This window comes from Argopecten irradians, chromosome 12, assembly GCF_041381155.1.
Source record: "Argopecten irradians isolate NY chromosome 12, Ai_NY, whole genome shotgun sequence".
Classification (NCBI taxonomy): domain Eukaryota; kingdom Metazoa; phylum Mollusca; class Bivalvia; order Pectinida; family Pectinidae; genus Argopecten; species Argopecten irradians.
In genome coordinates this window covers 33,354,947-33,377,717 of record NC_091145.1, presented here as the reverse complement: position 1 = coordinate 33,377,717, position 22,771 = coordinate 33,354,947, and the positions used below count along the sequence as shown (strand labels likewise).

The 22,771-nt window shown below is 38.2% G+C and overlaps 1 protein-coding gene across 1 annotated transcript in view; it reads left to right on the top strand.

Moving 5' to 3' along the window:
* Positions 1-22,446, top strand: part of LOC138304677 (uncharacterized) — a 43,551-nt gene extending 21,105 nt beyond the window's left edge. The window contains exons 2-6 of the mRNA XM_069244882.1: positions 1,465-1,621; positions 5,268-5,422; positions 9,398-9,527; positions 18,171-18,312; positions 20,992-22,446. Of these exons, the coding sequence (XP_069100983.1) occupies positions 1,465-1,621; positions 5,268-5,422; positions 9,398-9,527; positions 18,171-18,312; positions 20,992-21,132 (725 nt within the window). The 3' untranslated portion in view covers positions 21,133-22,446. The remainder of the gene's footprint in view (positions 1-1,464; positions 1,622-5,267; positions 5,423-9,397; positions 9,528-18,170; positions 18,313-20,991) is intronic.
* The last annotated feature ends 325 nt before the right edge of the window (positions 22,447-22,771 follow it).

Genomic DNA, 22,771 nt, shown 5'->3' with positions numbered 1-22,771 from the left:
TCCCCAAACTTTTAGTCATTTTTCCGTTTTGATAGATTGTATTTTAAATTGGGGGTTTTAATGCATACGATATTACATGCTATCAACGTCAACCGCCGACTGCGGGACGCCACAAATATCGTACATGTATTAACTATTACCTATATTTATTGCTGTTTGGTAAATGTCTAGACCAATAGAACTGATTTACAGAGAAATCATTTTGGTGTTTATGTCCAGATCGATATTTAATCGGGCAGGTTTCATACATTCACTGTGACCAAACGTTTGCAGTTAACGGACTGAGACAAGAGTCTAAACGACTGGCGCTGTGTTCTTCCCGGCAGGGGCGCTCGTATCAAACGGGTTTCTTTTCTCGACTCCATAACAAAATCAATTGGTTGAGAATAAATTCTACAGTTTATTACTTTTAAAACATTTTCTGTGTCGGATCTAGACATTTGCGTCGTTTTATTTAGCTGTGGTTCTACCTTTATTACCTTGTAAGTATGTGTTGACATTGATCGCGATCGGGGGATGGCTGTTCCAATCACCGTCCATCACACGGTCCTACAACAAACCTTTCGTCTGATCTGGTGGCAGGGAAGATTTTAGATGATTTGGTATATAGCTGGTATCTAAGTTTCTCCTTTTCTGTGTTTTGTTCCTGGGGTTTAGTATATCCATATCTGATATAATGGTGCGTACGATCCGTCATATCTGGTGATGGTATCGCGTTCTGCAGTATTTCTGTATCATAGTGTGCCATGTGATATATCTCAAACTACGTTGATATGTGTTGAGAAATGACGTGCACCTACATGTGTCTGAGAAACATTAAACTGTCAGTCTTACTGCCCGCCACCAGCCCCCTGAAATGACAGCTTGTCATTCCGCTGTATTGACATCCACTTCTTGAAATATTTGAAATTCCTTTAATCTACTTATCTTAACATTTTCCTGATGTATTCCGCACGATGTCTAACCGCCTGTCTGCGCCTCCCTATTCACCACTTTTAAAGCATTTTTTGTAGTGACGTTTCGTTTGATGCTTCGTTCCTCTTCGCCAGAGACAATTTATACTTGTAGATATATTGGTTCCCAATGGGATACAGAGCTGTCTGGTATATCGAACATTGATATATGTTTCTGTTATAATTACTCTGACTAGCAATAGGTATGATAGTAGCCCGCCAGGCGCAGATGTTTGCAACCAATAAATGCAAACAGAAAATGACGTTAAATTATTACTTTGAGACATTTCATACATATTATATTGGATCATTACATTAAATTACCCTCTAAATCACATCTTTAAAAACAGTTGATGTGTATTCATGCTATTGCATGTTTAGCTGGACAAGTTCTCAATGCTATTGCATGTTTAGCTGGACAAGTTCTAATATGTTTTTGGTTTGTTTCAGTAGTGTCAATTGTAAAACCAGATTCTAAGCTCTAATTGTTCTGTTTTCTGCATTGTTTCAGTGATAGCACACGTTGACGGGACAGTATGCCCCCAGTATGTGAAGACCGCTGCGTCCAATTGCTTTAGTGATTATCGAACTCAACTCCATAGTCTACAGGAGAGTGATCACGCCCTATTTTCGGGGGTCAATGTCGAGTTACTTCGCTCATTCTGCACGTAAGTCATCAGCAACAACGTCATATCTTATTGAAATGTTTCTATGGTACCATTGTAGGCCTAACAGTTCATGATCCAAAGTTCTAGCCGTTTCATCTCCAACAGATTCAAAACACAAGATTAGCAAAAAACAAGGCCAATTTACAGTGACGTCATATCTTATTATTCTCCCAATCAAATTTCGATTTGCTGCAATGTACTTAGTGCACATCTACATAGTCAAAGAAGGTAGGGTTACGTGTAGATTTGCACACCACGATGCGACAGCATAACAACACAAAAAATGTCTGCATTCCCACGAAATTCTTTCATGGTTATAGAGTCATAATTGCATATTAATTGATGAGGAATTATTTAATTATTGTTTAATCGTAAATAAGACATTTCCCCATCCAACTGGTTTGCAATGAAGACACGCGCTCGTGTCGTAGAGTGCGTACTGTGGATTGATGATGGAATGTCTTACAGTGAAACTCCATTTAAACTGGTTCCCTGTTGCTTTTATGTATATATACTACGTAGCCAAATTGCATGGATACTCTATCACGAATAAAGAATTCCCGTCGAAAATGATATTTGCCGTTTTAATGAATAGAGGGTCGATGTGTTGACTTGTATCATAATTTGTATCTGTAGAACACCTGCACACGTGGTGGTTCGGGCACTACACGCCTCACTGAGGGACCCAGTCGAACGCACCCGGTGATAGCACGGTTACTTTTGTCGCCCTATCTGATCCTCGCTAGCTTTTACTAATAACTTACGTCTTCTACTTAACGATGTTTTATAAAAATTGTGAGAATAACACCTGGGCACCACTTTCGATTTTTTCGTCTGTCAGGTAAATCTGAATGGTGGAATTTGGATTGCCAACAGATGGCATGGCGGCTATATCAGGATACAAGTGATATTTTAATTTAAAGATGGACTAATGAATCACATATATAAGTGTAACTTATCCTACTTGGCATAGCTACGACCCAGGATGACCTCTGTCACACAAACTTACCATACCAAACCTGTTAATGAGGGCCCTGGGGCTGAGCCTGTCATCCCGACAGTCGGTGCCCGGATGTTAGTGCTAAATACACCTTCATGACAACACATACAATGCTAAGTTTAACCTATATAGGTCATGTGGTAGGTTTACAGAAAATTATACATATTTTATGGAACATGATGTTACGGTTTTGTGCTGTTGGAAAACAGATGTGTCAGGTGAAGACACTATTTGACATAAGAATCATATCTAAAGAATCGAATGATGATGTCATTGGAAGTACATTTAGTACATTTAGTATTTTACTTCTTACTTGAAAATTGAAATTCCTCTTCCTGATGTCTTTATTGGTTCAGTTTTGAAATTTGATATTACCGTTCAACCTTAAAAAGTAAGCCCATCCTTCCACAGTCGGTATCGATGACAGTTCTACCCATACTAAAGGCTCGGTTTTCAGGAATATGATTTGTATTAATGTGTTATTGGTGTTTGTGGCGATATTTCAGTGAGATAGCACTTAACTGTTTTTATCTTATATATCTTTGCGTGACTCTCACATGATTTCCAAAATAGGACATTCCCTTAATACCGAAAAGAATTGATGGAACAATGACATCATTTACTCCTTTTGGGTGCAGGATTTGAACATAGTGTCCTTCGCCTACGAAAGTTGTTCATGTTTGGCTAAATAAAAAAATCCAATATCGTCTATGTTGTGCTTTGTTATGTAACAACGATGTAATCGTCAGTAATGAAGAGTTTGGGTACACGTCATTACCAGCCATACCTAACCTTTACCATCACACTTTGATGTGTAGATGATGGTTGTCTATAGTCTCTCTACAGTCAAACAACTAGTTAACATGCTCATTCCTTTAGACGCGTTTCCCATGCTTTTTAATATCGTTTTAGTTGTTGATAACTTCTGAGAAATTCTACATTATATGTGCGTAGATTGTCTGTATCCAATGTAATGGTGGTATATGATCAAACAGTACCATGGTAGCACCCCTTACTTTGATCAAACACTGAAAACACTGATTAGTCCTGTAGCCAATAGCTGTAATAAGGAATCGGCTCTCCTCCACATCTACACAGGATCAAAATAAATCCTAAAGTTCATCTTAGGGAATGATCGTCTTCAAAAAATTGTTCTCTTCTGTGCACTCGCTCTTAACACAGATAATGTAAAGTTGTGTTTTGTAAACAAGGAATATATATTCATTGTTTGTACGCTTTACCAGTGTGTGGGGCGGGGATTGCTGGACGACCATACCCTCAGATCAGAAACATTAGTATCTTCATGTAAAGCACTATTTCTGTATGTGGTTGTATATGTAGTAAATGAATTGTCGTAAAAACATCAACAATGATAAAGAAAGAAATAGCGTGTAAGCTGACTGTTTCGTGAGAAAAGTCTAGCCGACTGATCTCTGAAGAATCAATCTATCTTTGTGTCTGTCTCAATAGTCTGGTCGTCCGAATGGTCGCCTCGAACCTACGAGGCTTTATTCTGATAGCTTATTCATCAACGATGACAGTTCACTATCGATGGCATTACGTACAGTACGGTTGTCTACGCGTCCGTTTTTGGACAACTGATGATCAAATAGATAATTCGTATCACTTGTAAATCGTCGGAATATCAGATACGGTAATATTATTTTTGACTTTATACATACAAAAAGGTCAATTAGAGTTTCATCAGAAGAGCAGATAGGGTTTCACAGCTTAGCTTGAAGTAGAAGTTCGAGTCGCTCCTGTTACCACGGCAGCCATTTTTGTAGAAGTATGAGACGCTCCTATCACCATGGCAGCCATTTTTGTAGAAGTTCGAGTGACTTCTGTTACCACGACAGCCATTTTTGTAGAAGTATGAGACGCTCCTATCACCATGGCGGCCATGTTTGTAGAAGTTCGAGTCGCTCCTGTTACCACGACAGCAATTGTTATTGAAGTATGAGTCGCCCCTATTACCATGGCGGCCATGTTTGTAGAAGTTTGAGTCGCTCACCACGGCAGCCATGTTTGATCACTCCATCACTCTTCTTTTTATAACCGTTAATGGCTTTAACGTTTTTTACAATCAACCTTTTTGAAAAAAAACTTTTTAAGAGTACATTTTATCATTTTCCAAAACTAAGGGACGAATATTCTATGTAATTGGTTTTATCGTGTGATCTGTCACATGCTGTGATGCGAGACAAACATGACAGAGCGAGTCTACTCTATCCATTCGCGTCTTTTGTCGGAGGTTTAGGAAAGAAATTGCTGTATTAATTGAAAATCAGTAAAAGTGCAAACACCCATGCCACGTGTTAAATACAGCCATGCGCATGCAATGTTGTGGCTTAATTAAGCTATCGCATAGTTAATAACTGAAAGACGGTTTGGAATATTTGCATCTTTTGTTGTATCGGATAAAAATCACTTCCAACCGCATTCCTTCGGAAAGCGACGACACTTTCCATTGGTTGCTGAACCATTTGCTGATGACAAAAACTAGACTCAGCGTTTCCTTTCTTACAATTAAGTGCGAATAAGTAAGGATTGTAAAAGTCTGTTTTTGACTCGAATGGTCATTACTTATTTATATAACGTAAGACCACAGAACCTGACCTGTATATATACACTTTACTCTTACAGAACATACAACGATGCTCTCAGGTGTGTTCAACAACTGTTTGACAGCTGCCCACCTGAAGCGGATGCTCAGATCACAGAATCGCTTAAAAATCAGGATGCTTATGGTGCTCATGAAGAACTGACACAGCTCTGCCGTAATGATATGATATACGAGGGTAAGATTTACACTTATAAAAATATTACTGTATAAAGACAGTCTTACTTGTTCATGGAGCATGAATATTGCATACCTAAAATAATGCTTAAACAATGTCATATGATATCTAGATATATTTCATTAGGTTTGTAGAATCTCGTATTGGGTAATGGTCATTATGATACAGTTATAGATTTTGTCCATTGCGTCATCAGCAATAAGATGGCGGCCAAGAAGCGTCATGCAGACGACGCTCGGAAAGTTATAAGGTCAATGAGACGACACCATCAAAAGCAGCGATAAAGAAATCGACAAGAAGGGTTTGTTTTACAGAAATGTAAGGGGTCATTTTTGGATTATATAAACTTTACATTTTTTATACAGAACTTTTTCTACATTCCAAAGTGCCCTCGACGAGAAGTATTGTAAATCCATCAAACGCTTTACTAGAGACCTAATACCAATTATATTAGGCCAATAAGAAACTTGTATCGAGCAAGACTTTGATTGATTTATTTTCTGTATTTTGGTCACTGTAGCAAATTGTAACAGACTAAATACGAAACGGTATACAACGCTTTTAACGTACCTTTCCAGGGCGATACGAAAAAAAAGCTAAACAAAACATGAAAAGAAAAAAAAATTAAATGTGATTAAATTCTTTGGATCGTGCGTAACCAAAAGTGTTATGCTGAATTCAACAAAAATGCGCTTGTCATTTCGTGTTTAATTTACGAACATGAGTATAATGAGAAGAAAAAACTCACAAGAGACAGAAGTGTCTTATAAAGTCGATTATAAATCATCGTTACCGAGCGACACACGCAGAGAAAGGCAGCCCTGTGTAGTGTGGCCTGCGCTTTTGACATCCATTAAAATTATCATTTATTACAAAGTGGCACCCGAGTGCAATTCAGTGTTTCAAATATCTGGGTGACTAATGGTTGTATTCCCAGCGAGGAGTGAAGTTAGGATCTCTTAGCAAGGTTCCTTTATTGTATAATGATGTTTGCTTGTCGCTAATGAGGACAGGTCACTCAAATAAAAACCTAAACAAGTTTTTTGTCGGAGCTCAGCTAATATATCTTCTGTCTTAAAGCTAAAGCCACAGTTACCTGTGTGGATTCAGATATAACAGGCTAGGCTTGTTTACCTGTGAAATCTGGTTCAGAGTGAAGAGTTTATCCAATGGAAATTCTGAGTAGTTTGCACGTGTAGAAAACACTTGAATATGACAGAGAGAGAACAGGACAGGACCCCAGGGAAAGCACTTGAGGTGCTATTAGCCTCCGCCCGTGTTTAAACATCGAGCGAGCACGTGGTACCTGCGTATCCCCGAATAAACGGAGAACAGGACGGACACTAACGCACGTGTTTACATTGTGTGTTTGTCGATCATAACTGACATAAACAGCGCGCTCCACGTCAGATCTAAGACGATCACGGCATTCCTCCCATCCATTAGAATTCCAAAGTGTCCTCGACGAGAAGTATTGTAAATCCATCAAACGCTTTACTAGAGACCTAATACCAATTATATTAGGCCAATAAGAAACTTGTATCGAGCAAGACTTTGACTTGATTTATTTTCTGTATTTTGGTCACTGTAGCAAATTGTAACAGACTAAATACGAAACGGTATACAACGCTTTTAACGTACCTTTCCAGGGCGATACGAAAAAAAAGCTAAACAAAACATGAAAAGAAAAAAAAAATTAAATGTGATTAAATTCTTTGGATCGTGCGTAACCAAAAGTGTTATGCTGAATTCAACAAAAATGCGCTTGTCATTTCGTGTTTAATTTACGAACATGAGTATAATGAGAAGAAAAAACTCACAAGAGACAGAAGTGTCTTATAAAGTCGATTATAAATCATCAGTTACCGAGCGACACACGCAGAGAAAGGCAGCCCTGTGTAGTGTGGCCTGCGCTTTTGACATCCATTAAAATTATCATTTATTACAAAGTGGCACCCGAGTGCAATTCAGTGTTTCAAATATCTGGGTGACTAATGGTTGTATTCCCAGCGAGGAGTGAAGTTAGGATCTCTTAGCAAGGTTCCTTTATTGTATAATGATGTTTGCTTGTCGCTAATGAGGACAGGTCACTCAAATAAAAACCTAAACAAGTTTTTTGTCGGAGCTCAGCTAATATATCTTCTGTCTTAAAGCCAGAGTTACCTGTGTGGATTCAGATATAACAGGCTACGCTTGTTTACCTGTGAAATCTGGTTCAGAGTGAAGAGTTTATCCAATGGAAATTCTGAGTAGTTTGCACGTGTAGAAAACACTTGAATATGACAGAGAACAGGATAGGACCCCAGGGAAAGTACTTGAGGTGCTATTAGCCTCCGCCCGTGTTTAAACATCGAGCGAGCACGTGGTACCTGCATATCCCCGAATAAACGGAGAACAGGACGGACACTAACGCACGTGTTTACATTGTGTGTTTGTCGATCATAACTGACATAAACAGCGCGCTCCACGTCAGATCTAAGACGATCACGGCATTCCTCCCATAGTGTTTTGACAATTAGGGAACGTGGTATATGCATCATATAGGTACCTTTCACCTAACCACCCTGTAGACTATAATGTTCTCCATAGACTCCCCAATGCCGGTCAGCAGTAGTCCAGGTATGCACGCGACACCATCATTACCAGCACGTTCAATAGTACATGTATGGCGTCATACACTATGCACATAACCGTAAAAGGTTGCCAAGCAACCATATTAGATATCGCTGATATCAAGAAATTCCCCTGCAATGTTATATATGCCGACACAATGTCTTGTAATTTCACTTGTCAATTACAGGTCTCTGTCGTAAAACAGAGTTAGAGAGCCTACACCATCAGTAATTTAACCACATCTATAAGGTCATTGTTTCATTAGAACATTGCCATCACGTCGTTGAAATTTCTGGTACACCAACTAATGTATAAATTTTCTCCTTGACATCGGTTAAAGTGAACAGTCGGGCAAGGATGGCTAAAGTCAGTAAAAATGGTGTGAATGTATCCAGTATAATTTCTTATGAAATGGAAAAATAAAAATCTCTCGTCAAAATCTGTCTGCGTACGAAGAAATTAATTTAAAGTATGGGAATTCTAAAACGTCCTCCCGGCACACTATGTCCGTGGTTACATTTCCACACAGCCTCGCTTTCAATGCTTTCAACTTTTCTTTACTTTAATGGTCAGAACTGGGAAACTAAGCAGAACTTGACAGTCGTATTAATATGTGAGAACTTTTGGAAGGCCAATGAACGCATTTAGACTGGTTTTCTTTGCCCGACTATTCACTTTAAAACTAGACTTATTGACTATTAGAGGATTACAAGAATCATTATATATATAAAGGTTCCCCAATAAGTGACAGTGCTGTTTATCATGTTTATAAAACTCGAGTTAGTTAATTTTCAATTTTTTTAAAAGACACGAGCTTTGGCGAGTGTCTTTTGAAAATTTGAAAATTAACTAACGAGAGTTTAAATAAACATGATAAACAACAGTCACGCGTTGGGGAACTTATTCATCCCATAACTTTAACTCTATTTATACCGAGGTGACCAATTTCTCGTCTTCATTCAGGGAAACTTACCACAATACAAAGTGTAAAGATATCTTTCGGCCATAAATATAGTGCCTAAATAGTGAACTAATATTCTATTGTTTAATACTTTGAATAAGTATCTACCTGTTATACAGTAAATACAATGCCATTTTAAAGAAAATGTGCTATGAAAAGTAGCCTGAAGTTGAGAGCCAATCGGAATCAAGAGATCTTGGCATTGACCAATCAGAGGCGCCGTAGGTGTTTACACACTGGAGAGTGTAAACATAAACGAAAACCAACTGCTATGGAATTTATCACATGGTTTTCCATTGTGAAACATGCAAATTTATGGGATTAATAACAATACACGCTTTTGTTCGATATTGGAATTATATTTATGATTGTGAAAAAGATTTTGTTTTTTATTTGAACAGTTTATGCAAGAAACCAGAATTGTTTACAAGCCGTTGGCGGTAATTCCGAGAGATGTTTTGAAAATATAATGCATACGACAGTTCGTTTGATGCAGCGGATAGATTCACTCCCCCTTCAGGAATTATGTGGGTAAGTATGGCATGTAACCATCCAGCAATGGGAAGTTAAACCATTTGACATTGTATAGCAATGAGATGTTACAAATTTATTGTTACAATAATTGTCAAATGATTGAAGTCAGAACAGAGGACAAAACAACAAATTGACCGTAATGGTTCAATAGTGAAATAACTTGGAATAGTAATGCATTCTTACGAGTTCTGTTTTGTTTGGCACGTGTGTTGGAATTGGATGTTTATGACATACAAATAGCCGCTCTTTACCTGGTGAAATTGCGCTACACCAAGTATACAATCCATTGTAATATTTGTGACAAGGTTATTCAGCGTGATGTTTCACAATAATAAAACATTCCTATATCCTTACATAGAGTGCATTGGAATTTGACAATTAAGGATTTATCAATCACATTGCTTAGATGATAAACCCAATGGAGCACGAAGTAAACTGCGTAAACGCGATCTGGTTAATCCTTATATTTACAATATTTTCTGTGAACAATAAAATCAATCAGAACGTCCGATGCAATCATTTACCACGTGTCATTCGCGGTCAAAATTACACTGCCGTCATGTTTGTCTATTCACAACAGCCATTCAGAAAATGCGCGCCGTTGACTGCAGCTTAATCCCGAAATTTATCGATGACATCACCGTAAAAATAATTCCTTTATTTCAGTTATTTTATTCAGGTCAAATAGCAATAACACATTTAAGAAAAATTAAATCTGTTTTATTGTATATCCCCGATTGTTTCGAACATGCGTTATTTGTAAACATTGACATGTGATTTTGTACAAATTGTATTCATACGCACTGAATCGGGTCATGTTCCATACTCAAGTTATTAGGAAATAAACAGATCTGTCCCAACTTATTTTATTGATACATAAACAGTGGCAATTTACATATTGAAAAACGAAAGAAATATTGAAGCAGCTGTTCGTACTTTACGAAACAACATCAATGTTTATATGGCAATGTCACGTACAAATGGAACATTCAAAGGCTATTGTACTTTCATAAGGTAGCTACACAGTAACTATTATGTAATTTGAAAACTGAAACACTTCTTGTATGTAAGTAAATTTGTGATCAATGGGTTTAATCTCACTAATACCAACTGTAATAATCTATGGAAATCTAGATAATCAAACAAAACCCACCCACCAAACAATCGATCAGTTGTTTGTAATGTTAACTGTAACATACGGGGCCTGGATAACCAAACAAAACCCATCACCAAACACTGATCAGTTGTTTGTAATGTTAACTGTAACATACGGGGCCTGGATAACCAAACAAAACCCATCACCAAACACTGATCAGTTGTTTGTAATGTTAACTGTAACATACGAGGCCTGGATAACCAAACAAAACCCATCACCAAACACTGATCAGTTGTTTGTAATGTTAACTGTAACATACGGGGCCTGGATAACCAAACAAAACCCATCACCAAACACTGATCAGTTGTTTGTAATGTTAACTGTAACATACGGGGCCTGGATAACCAAACAAAACCCATCACCAAACACTGATCAGTTGTTTGTAATGTTAACTGTAACATACGGGGCCTGGATAACCAAACAAAACCCATCACCAAACACTGATCAGTTGTTTGTAATGTTAACTGTAACATACGGGGCCTGGATAACCAAACAAACCCATCACCAAACACTGATCAGTTGTTTGTAATGTTAACTGTAACATACGGGGCCTGGATAACCAAACAAAACCCATCACCAAACAATGATCAGTTGTTTGTAATGTTAACTGTAACATACGGGGCCTGGATAAACCAAAAAAAAAACCCATCACCAAACACTGATCAGTTGTTTGTAATGTTAACTGTAACATACGGGGCCTGGATAACCAAACAAAACCCATCACCAAACAATGATCAGTTGTTTGTAATGTTAACTGTAACATACGGGGCCTGGATAACCAAACAAACCCATCACCAAACACTGATCAGTTGTTTGTAATGTTAACTGTAACATACGGGGCCTGGATAACCAAACAAAACCCATCACCAAACACTGATCAGTTGTTTGTAATGTTAACTGTAACATACGGGGCCTGGATAACCAAACAAAACCCATCACCAAACACTGATCAGTTGTTTGTAATGTTAACTGTAACATACGAGGCCTGGATAACCAAACAAAAACCATCACCAAACAATGATCAGTTGTTTGTAATGTTAACTGTAACATACGGGGCCTGGATAACCAAACAAAACCCATCACCAAACAATGATCAGTTGTTTGTAATGTTAACTGTAACATACGGGGCCTGGATAACCAAACAAACCCATCACCAAACACTGATCAGTTGTTTGTAATGTTAACTGTAACATACGAGGCCTGGATAACCAAACAAAACCCATCACCAAACACTGATCAGTTGTTTGTAATGTTAACTGTAACATACGAGGCCTGGATAACCAAACAAAACCCATCACCAAACACTGATCAGTTGTTTGTAATGTTAACTGTAACATACGGGGCCTGGATAACCAAACAAAACCCATCACCAAACACTGATCAGTTGTTTGTAATGTTAACTGTAACATACGGGGCCTGGATAACCAAACAAAAACCATCACCAAACAATGATCAGTTGTTTGTAATGTTAACTGTAACATACGGGGCCTGGATAACCAAACAAAACCCATCACCAAACAATGATCAGTTGTTTGTAATGTTAACTGTAACATACGGGGCCTGGATAACCAAACAAACCCATCACCAAACACTGATCAGTTGTTTGTAATGTTAACTGTAACATACGAGGCCTGGATAACCAAACAAAACCCATCACCAAACACTGATCAGTTGTTTGTAATGTTAACTGTAACATACGGGGCCTGGATAACCAAACAAAACCCATCACCAAACACTGATCAGTTGTTTGTAATGTTAACTGTAACATACGAGGCCTGGATAACCAAACAAAACCCATCACCAAACACTGATCAGTTGTTTGTAATGTTAACTGTAACATACGAGGCCTGGATAACCAAACAAAACCCATCACCAAACACTGATCAGTTGTTTGTAATGTTAACTGTAACATACGGGGCCTGGATAACCAAACAAAACCCATCACCAAACAATGATCAGTTGTTTGTAATGTTAACTGTAACATACGGGGCCTGGATAACCAAACAAAACCCATCACCAAACAATGATCAGTTGTTTGTAATGTTAACTGTAACATACGGGGCCTGGATAACCAAACAAAACCCATCACCAAACAATGATCAGTTGTTTGTAATGTTAACTGTAACATACGGGGCCTGGATAACCAAACAAAACCATCACCAAACACTGATCAGTTGTTTGTAATGTTAACTGTAACATACGGGGCCTGGATAACCAAACAAAACCCATCACCAAACACTGATCAGTTGTTTGTAATGTTAACTGTAACATACGGGGCCTGGATAACCAAACAAAACCCATCACCAAACACTGATCAGTTGTTTGTAATGTTAACTGTAACATACGGGGCCTGGATAACCAAACAAAACCCATCACCAAACACTGATCAGTTTGTTTGTAATGTTAACTGTAACATACGAGGCCTGGATAACCAAACAAAACCCATCACCAAACACTGATCAGTTGTTTGTAATGTTAACTGTAACATACGGGGCCTGGATAACCAAACAAAACCCATCACCAAACAATGATCAGTTGTTTGTAATGTTAACTGTAACATACGGGGCCTGGATAACCAAACAAAACCCATCACCAAACAATGATCAGTTGTTTGTAATGTTAACTGTAACATACGGGGCCTGGATAACCAAACAAACCCATCACCAAACACTGATCAGTTGTTTGTAATGTTAACTGTAACATACGGGGCCTGGATAACCAAACAAAACCCATCACCAAACACTGATCAGTTGTTTGTAATGTTAACTGTAACATACGGGGCCTGGATAACCAAACAAAACCCATCACCAAACAATGATCAGTTGTTTGTAATGTTAACTGTAACATACGGGGCCTGGATAACCAAACAAAACCCATCACCAAACACTGATCAGTTGTTTGTAATGTTAACTGTAACATACGAGGCCTGGATAACCAAACAAAACCCATCACCAAACAATGATCAGTTGTTTGTAATGTTAACTGTAACATACGGGGCCTGGATAACCAAACAAAACCCATCACCAAACAATGATCAGTTGTTTGTAATGTTAACTGTAACATACGGGGCCTGGATAACCAAACAAAACCCATCACCAAACACTGATCAGTTGTTTGTAATGTTAACTGTAACATACGGGGCCTGGATAACCAAACAAAACCCATCACCAAACACTGATCAGTTGTTTGTAATGTTAACTGTAACATACGGGGCCTGGATAACCAAACAAACCCATCACCAAACACTGATCAGTTGTTTGTAATGTTAACTGTAACATACGAGGCCTGGATAACCAAACAAAACCCATCACCAAACACTGATCAGTTGTTTGTAATGTTAACTGTAACATACGAGGCCTGGATAACCAAACAAAACCCATCACCAAACACTGATCAGTTGTTTGTAATGTTAACTGTAACATACGGGGCCTGGATAACCAAACAAAACCCATCACCAAACACTGATCAGTTGTTTGTAATGTTAACTGTAACATACGAGGCCTGGATAACCAAACAAAACCCATCACCAAACAATGATCAGTTGTTTGTAATGTTAACTGTAACATACGGGGCCTGGATAACCAAACAAAAACCCATCACCAAACAATGATCAGTTGTTTGTAATGTTAACTGTAACATACGAGGCCTGGATAACCAAACAAAACCCATCACCAAACAATGATCAGTTGTTTGTAATGTTAACTGTAACATACGGGGCCTGGATAACCAAACAAAACCCATCACCAAACAATGATCAGTTGTTTGTAATGTTAACTGTAACATACGGGGCCTGGATAACCAAACAAAACCCATCACCAAACAATGATCAGTTGTTTGTAATGTTAACTGTAACATACGGGGCCTGGATAACCAAACAAAACCCATCACCAAACAATGATCAGTTGTTTGTAATGTTAACTGTAACATACGGGGCCTGGATAACCAAACAAACCCATCACCAAACAATGATCAGTTGTTTGTAATGTTAACTGTAACATACGGGGCCTGGATAACCAAACAAAACCCATCACCAAACAATGATCAGTTGTTTGTAATGTTAACTGTAACATGCGGGGCCTGGATAATCAAACAAACCCATCACCAAACAATGATCAGTTGTTTGTAATGTTAACTGTAACATACGGGGCCTGGATAACCAAACAAAACCATCACCAAACAATGATCACTTGTTTGTAATCTCAACTGTAACATACGGGGCCTGGATAACCAAACAAACCCATCACCAAACACTGATCAGTTGTTTGTAATGTTAACTGTAACATACGGGGCCTGGATAACCAAACAAAACCCATCACCAAACAATGATCAGTTGTTTGTAATGTTAACTGTAACATACGGGGCCTGGATAACCAAACAAAACCCATCACCAAACACTGATCAGTTGTTTGTAATGTTAACTGTAACATACGAGGCCTGGATAACCAAACAAACCCATCATCAAACAATGATCAGTTGTTTGTAATGTTAACTGTAACATACGGGGCCTGGATAACCAAACAAAACCCATCACCAAACACTGATCAGTTGTTTGTAATGTTAACTGTAACATACGAGGCCTGGATAACCAAACAAAACCCATCACCAAACAATGATCAGTTGTTTGTAATGTTAACTGTAACATACGGGCCTGGATAACCAAACAAAACCCATCACCAAACAATGATCAGTTGTTTGTAATGTTAACTGTAACATACGAGGCCTGGATAACCAAACAAAACCCATCACCAAACAATGATCAGTTGTTTGTAATGTTAACTGTAACATACGGGCCTGGATAACCAAACAAAACCATCACCAAACATGATCAGTTGTTTGTAATGTTAACTGTAACATACGGGGCCTGGATAACCAAACAAAACCCATCACCAAACATGATCAGTTGTTTGTAATGTTAACTGTAACATACGGGGCCTGGATAACCAAACAAAACCCATCACCAACAATGATCAGTTGTTTGTAATGTTAACTGTAACATACGGGGCCTGGATAACCAAACAAAACCCATCACCAAACACTGATCAGTTGTTTGTAATGTTAACTGTAACATACGAGGCCTGGATAACCAAACAAAACCCATCACCAAACAATGATCAGTTGTTTGTAATGTTAACTGTAACATACGGGGCCTGGATAACCAAACAAAACCCATCACCAAACACTGATCAGTTGTTTGTAATGTTAACTGTAACATACGGGGCCTGGATAACCAAACAAAACCCATCACCAAACAATGATCAGTTGTTTGTAATGTTAACTGTAACATACGGGGCCTGGATAACCAAACAAAACCCATCACCAAACACTGATCAGTTGTTTGTAATGTTAACTGTAACATACGAGGCCTGGATAACCAAACAAAACCCATCACCAAACACTGATCAGTTGTTTGTAATGTTAACTGTAACATACGGGGCCTGGATAACCAAACAAACCCATCACCAAAACATGATCAGTTGTTTGTAATGTTAACTGTAACATACGGGGCCTGGATAACCAAACAAACCCATCACCAAACAATGATCAGTTGTTTGTAATGTTAACTGTAACATACGGGGCCTGGATAACCAAACAAAACCCATCACCAAACAATGATCAGTTGTTTGTAATGTTAACTGTAACATACGGGCCTGGATAACCAAACAAACCCATCACCAAACACTGATCAGTTGTTTGTAATGTTAACTGTAACATACGGGCCTGGATAACCAAACAAACCCATCACCAAACATGATCAGTTGTTTGTAATGTTAACTGTAACATACGGGGCCTGGATAACCAAACAAAACCCATCACCAAACAATGATCAGTTGTTTGTAATGTTAACTGTAACATACGGGGCCTGGATAACCAAACAAAACCCATCACCAAACAATGATCAGTTGTTTGTAATGTTAACTGTAACATACGGGGCCTGGATAACCAAACAAAACCCATCACCAAACACTGATCAGTTGTTTGTAATGTTAACTGTAACATACGGGGCCTGGATAACCAAACAAAACCCATCACCAAACACTGATCAGTTGTTTGTAATGTTAACTGTAACATACGGGGCCTGGATAACCAAACAAAACCCATCACCAAACACTGATCAGTTGTTTGTAATGTTAACTGTAACATACGAGGCCTGGATAACCAAACAAAACCCATCACCAAACAATGATCAGTTGTTTGTAATGTTAACTGTAACATACGGGGCCTGGATAACCAAACAAAACCCATCACCAAACGCTGATCAGTTGTTTGTAATGTTAACTGTAACATACGGGGCCTGGATAACCAAACAAAACCCATCACCAAACACTGATCAGTTGTTTGTAATGTTAACTGTAACATACGAGGCCTGACATCACGGATCTGAACTCTGATACATCTCGGACATCTTAGCCACTCGCCCGTCACATAAGGATGACCTTAGCAGGTCAATAAACGACGTACAAATGTAACATTAGGTCATGGGTCGATATCGTAGGTTATTTTAAATATTCAGTCTGATCTGTTTGAACTTGGTGGCGTGTAGTTTGCTGGAGTAACAATCTACCCGTCATCATCGTAATGGATTAGTGCTGTCAAATTGTGTTTGAATATTTTAATGATAAATTAGACTTATTATCTTTATTTAATGACAAAAGAGAAGTGTGTTATTGACTGTGCCTAATACACGAACTTAGTTGGAGTGGACTCCTTGTTTGCTCGCGCTCATGGCTGGATACGCTAGGTAAACACTCTTGTTTGTGAAAACGCTTTCTGCTCATATCGCCATTGGCTGACTTCCTTGTCATGCTCAAGTACCATTTCCGGTCACCCAGGCGACAACACTGCCTCAATGAAATTTTTACTTCGGTTGGTTTTTACTCTCAGATAAACTTCAAACATGTTAGATCCATATAATGTTCATCCTGATTTACATTTGGGCGTTAAGTCAAATTCGAGGATTAGTATCCAATAAGTAATCCCTGTTTAAGAATACTGTGGGATTGGGGAAGTCTGAGATCCCGGGCGGGTGGTATACAGGGGTTGAACAAAGTAAACTCCTCCTGGGTACCTTAGGGTCCTGACCGGGTGTCCACATCGCGCACCTGCTGGGATGTCATCCCTAATTACAAAACAAAGCAGATAATGCTATATTAATCTAGTCAACCCAGCAACTAATACGCTACCGATAGGGGGCGCTCAGTAACAAAACAATGCGGTGTTGTGATCAGTGTGACGGGAGAATTTGGCCCTCCTAAGAGACCTACATTTTATCGCGGAATGACACACAAACCGTAGAAAGGTGAAACGGATATATCACCGGTCCATCAATTCCTACTCAGGGTGGTATTTCTTTGTTTAATTAGATATATTGGTCTTATTTTTTCTGCTTAAAAGATATATAATTACTTCTCATTAATGGCATTATCTACTGTGCTGGTCATGGTACCAGACAATCGTAATAATATATTGCTTTTGTTTTACCACAGGGACATTAAACAATTGATAAAGTGTATAAAGACAGGCGTTCTGATGAAGTGTTCCCCAGAGGCTGCTAAAATTGTGGAGATCCTGGTAAAGCCCATGGTGCGACGATCAACCCAGTGTGACTACAGCGTACCGTCCACTACGGTACGGTAACTCTAGGGATTCTTACAAACACACATCCTCGAAACCTCAGAGGTTACTATCACTGATGGCATATCCACGACAGTAATAGTAACCCTTAGTATCGAGGCATAACGTACTGTAAATAAATAATAGCAAAATAATGGGATTCAGTGTAATTGATATTCCTGACTTTAAAATTCCTCATAGGAACGAATTACAGAAGTAAAAGAAAGCTCCTTAAATTAAGATATTCCCTTTAGTTTCTGTAATGCTTTCTTTGTATAATAGTTAAAGACATTCATAACAATTAAGGAATAATGATAACACTGGACCCATTACAGTCAACCAATTTCACAATATATTATTACATGGGAAATATTTATTTCTTAGCATGTTTGAAATGACAAACCTGAATATTCTTACCCTCCAAAACCATTTTGATTTAGGCTATCGTAGAAACGTTGGTACCATGACTTCAAAATATAATCACTGGCTAAGTAGACAATTTTTTTTAGATTTGTTCTCTATATATACATTTGTGTGTAAGGTCTCTTTCTTTTTTAAATCATAATTTAAAAATAGTATGTTACATGTAGCAAAGTGTCTGGCGTTTTGAAATGGTTAAGGTTTTGATAAGGTAGAATTTGCAGTAGATGATATGGATATATATTATTATTTGAGTATGTTCAATGCTTTTGAAAAACTGAAGTAGATGGTGGATTCCTTTATGATGTCTGTTGTACGCACTATATTAATCAGCAAATGCCACGCCTGTAGATTATGTCCAGTGTCGGCCGTGGTGCAATTGTGACGACGTCCTTGCGCTGGTGAGGACAGTAGTAAACATAGATATGCAGTTAGGTTCTCTGTGATGAGACTAGTAAACTCAGATCTACAGTTAGGTCCTCTGTGATGAGACTAGTAAACACAGATCTACAGTTAGGTTCCTCTGTGGTCTGTGATGAGACTAGTAAACACAGATCTACAGTTAGGTTCTCTGTGATGAGACTAGTAAACACAGATCTACAGTTAGGTTCTCTGTGATGAGACTAGTAAACACAGATCTACAGTTAGGTTCTCTGTGATGAGACTAGTAAACACAGATCTACAGTTAGGTTCTCTGTGATGAGACTAGTAAACACAGATCTACAGTTAGGTTCTCTGTGATGAGACTAGTAAACACAGATCTACAGTTAGGTTCTCTGTGATGAGACTAGTAAACACAGATCTACAGTTAGGTTCTCTGTGATGAGACTAGTAAACACAGATCTACAGTTAGGTTCTCTGTGATGAGACTAGTAAACACAGATCTACAGTTAGGTTCTCTGTGATGAGACTAGTAAACACAGATCTACAGTTAGGTTCTCTGTGATGAGACTAGTAAACACAGATCTACAGTTAGGTTCTCTGTGATGAGACTAGTAAACACAGATCTACAGTTAGGTCCTCTGTGATGAGACTAGTAAACACAGATCTACAGTTAGGTCCTCTGTGATGAGACTAGTAAACACAGATCTACAGTTAGGTCTCTGTGATGAGACTAGTAAACACAGATCTACAGTTAGGTTCTCTGTGATGAGACTAGTAAACACAGATCTACAGTTAGGTCCTCTGTGATGAGACTAGTAAACTCAGATCTACAGTTAGGTTCTCTGTGATGAGACTAGTAAACACAGATCTACAGTTAGGTTCTCTGTGATGAGACTAGTAAACACAGATCTACAGTTAGGTTCTCTGTGATGAGACTAGTAAACACAGATCTACAGTTAGGTTTTCTGTGATGAGACTAGTAAACTCAGATCTACAGTTAGGTTCTCTGTGATGAGACTAGTAAACACAGATCTACAGTTAGGTTCTCTGTGATGAGACTAGTAAACACAGATCTACAGTTAGGTTCTCTGTGATGAGTGATTAGCGATGATCGCCATTACTACAGACTTTTACCGGTGATTAATTGTTATTATAGTCACAACGAGGTATCGATTATACAACGTTACTGATATACACTATGGAGTTAGGCCAGTTCAGAAGACTTAACATTGACGTTAGGCCATTTCATTTTAGAAACATTGGTATTAAAATAATGAAGCTACATTGAAGTTATGGTAGAGCATTGAAACTAGACTATTTGTCAAGCCTTAATGTTAAAACGTGTATTTAAGTTGAGGGCTTCACTTTGGAAGTATGAACACTTAAATTATATAACACAGCAATACCTTAACAAAACGCTACAAACCTAGTATATAGATATCGTTTAACGGATCTTTTCTATACGTTAATCAGATGATTGTGTAGTCGAGGTCACTGAAGTTCCCAGTCTGGTGGTCATGCATTCTAGCCAATGTCCGCTGTATAGACTGCGCTGTCGACCTCTATAGGCATAACTACCAAGACTGTCCAACATTGTCTGTTTCCTGTAACATACACGGATATCAGTAGTCATTGTTTTGTGAACGGAAGTCGATAGCCTTTAGACACATTTATGACCATCCCTTGTACTTCCGGTTATCAAATTGCATTGTCATGTACCAGAGGGACATTCATTCCAGCAGCATTTCCGCCGTTTCATTGCCATTGGACAAATTAGTTTACTACTATTATTATCCATAGTGTTATCCTCAGTTATACTAGAAGTAGTGGTTGGAAGAAACTACGTGTAAGATTTGCTTTCATCAAAAACTATTTGTTTTTATTTTCCAGAAGAAGACAGTGGAAACGAAAGTGACGCGGGCGCCACACCGTGATAAAACAGAGCAATATGTGTCAGGAGAGAACGGAGCGACGGCTATACTTTTTTCTTATTGGTCAATATTAATAGCTTTAGTGCTTATTGTTCTATGACCAAAATAATTTTGAAACCATTAACAAATATTTCGGATACCAAGCAAATTCATCAGATGAAATCATACAGAATTTGCTATTTGACACGTTATCCTAAACACGGTGGATCGGCTGTGATTTTAAAAGACAATCAAATCCGTAAAAATACACTTCGTCAAATCTCATTCGAAGGTTCCAGCATCAAATTAAACCTTACGAGTACATATTGGCGTTAATCTTGCTGTTTGACCGGAGCTCTTCCAATGCGTGATATTAAATAATTTCCGTTTTGACGCTTGTGTAATAACGATTTCAATTGATGATAGTGGTTTTAGTGTTAAAGGATTGTAGAGACATCCTTTGAGTAATTTAATGGGGAAATCAAACTTAACAGATAGCTTAATGTGATCGCATGTTGATGGATCTTTGTCTTGTGATAATTAGTGCTAGCAATTATTTGATTGACAATTACTAACATTTTGACATTTTTAGGATGTTTTGTTTTCTTTACAGAAATATGTATATGTCTTCACAAGAAGTAAATGGGTATGGTATCACCCCAGCCTTTTGTAGTGACTTTCTATACCTAGCATCTTGTCTAGCGTTGTTTATGAATTAGGACATAACAAGGTCTTCAATTGTGACAACCGTGTCATATCTCCTTATATGGCGGTGTTACCTTTACCTTTCTCTGTGTTGAAGCAATATAGACGTTGTCCTGATCAGCTAGGCGTTACCCAAAATGGAATGATAGATCGTCATGTCAGAGCTCGGGATTTCTGTTTTATTCGGATGACAAAAAAACTTAGTTTACTCCTGTGACGTTATGTAACATGGGGGACGTTATTATAGGAGCCTCCATTTTAGAAATGGCAGAATTTGGGCAAGGTTACGAGTTCCGCGTGTGCTTCACGGGTTTCTCTTAGATAGGCATGTCCCTTTGTTATTGTCCACAATGTGATAACAATACACGTAGTCTATAGATGATACTGACTGCACCGCCTTAAATGTTGATTATATCCCACCCGGCGGAAGTGGGCGGGGTCACAACTGATGGGCGTGGTCGTAGAAAGTGGGTGTGGCAGATTGTGGTAGTGGTTGAAAGCTATAAACTAATGCATAAAAATGCAATTGTGAGGAGTGTGGGAGGGTAAGAGTGCTTGATAGTTTATGTTGGGTGTATGGTTGTTAAGAAGTGTGTCTGACTGTTTAATGGACAAAAAGGAGTATGGGAAATGATGTTATTGATAATATATATTTGTTATCCGAGAATTTGTTATGTACATATTTTTGTAAATATAATTTATGTACAATAAATATATGTGTCCAATCATATTTTACGTCTTTGATCTTTATGTCGTCAAGATATATTTTGACAGAAAAAAAATAGAGAACAACCACTTATCCGGAGTCAGAATCGTAAATTGCTTTTATTCCGCCATTACGTATTACAGATTTAGTTCACCATTAGGTATTCATTGTGAGGTCATTATTTTGTGAGCGCAATTCACGTCGTTTTCCACACTCATAATCAATACCTACCCACAAGGGCAGATAACTCTGTAATTAGAAAATATGGAATACATTATATGTCAGGATGTATCAATCCTCATTTATAACTACCTACAATAAATACTGGTAAAAAATGCAGAAAAAGAAA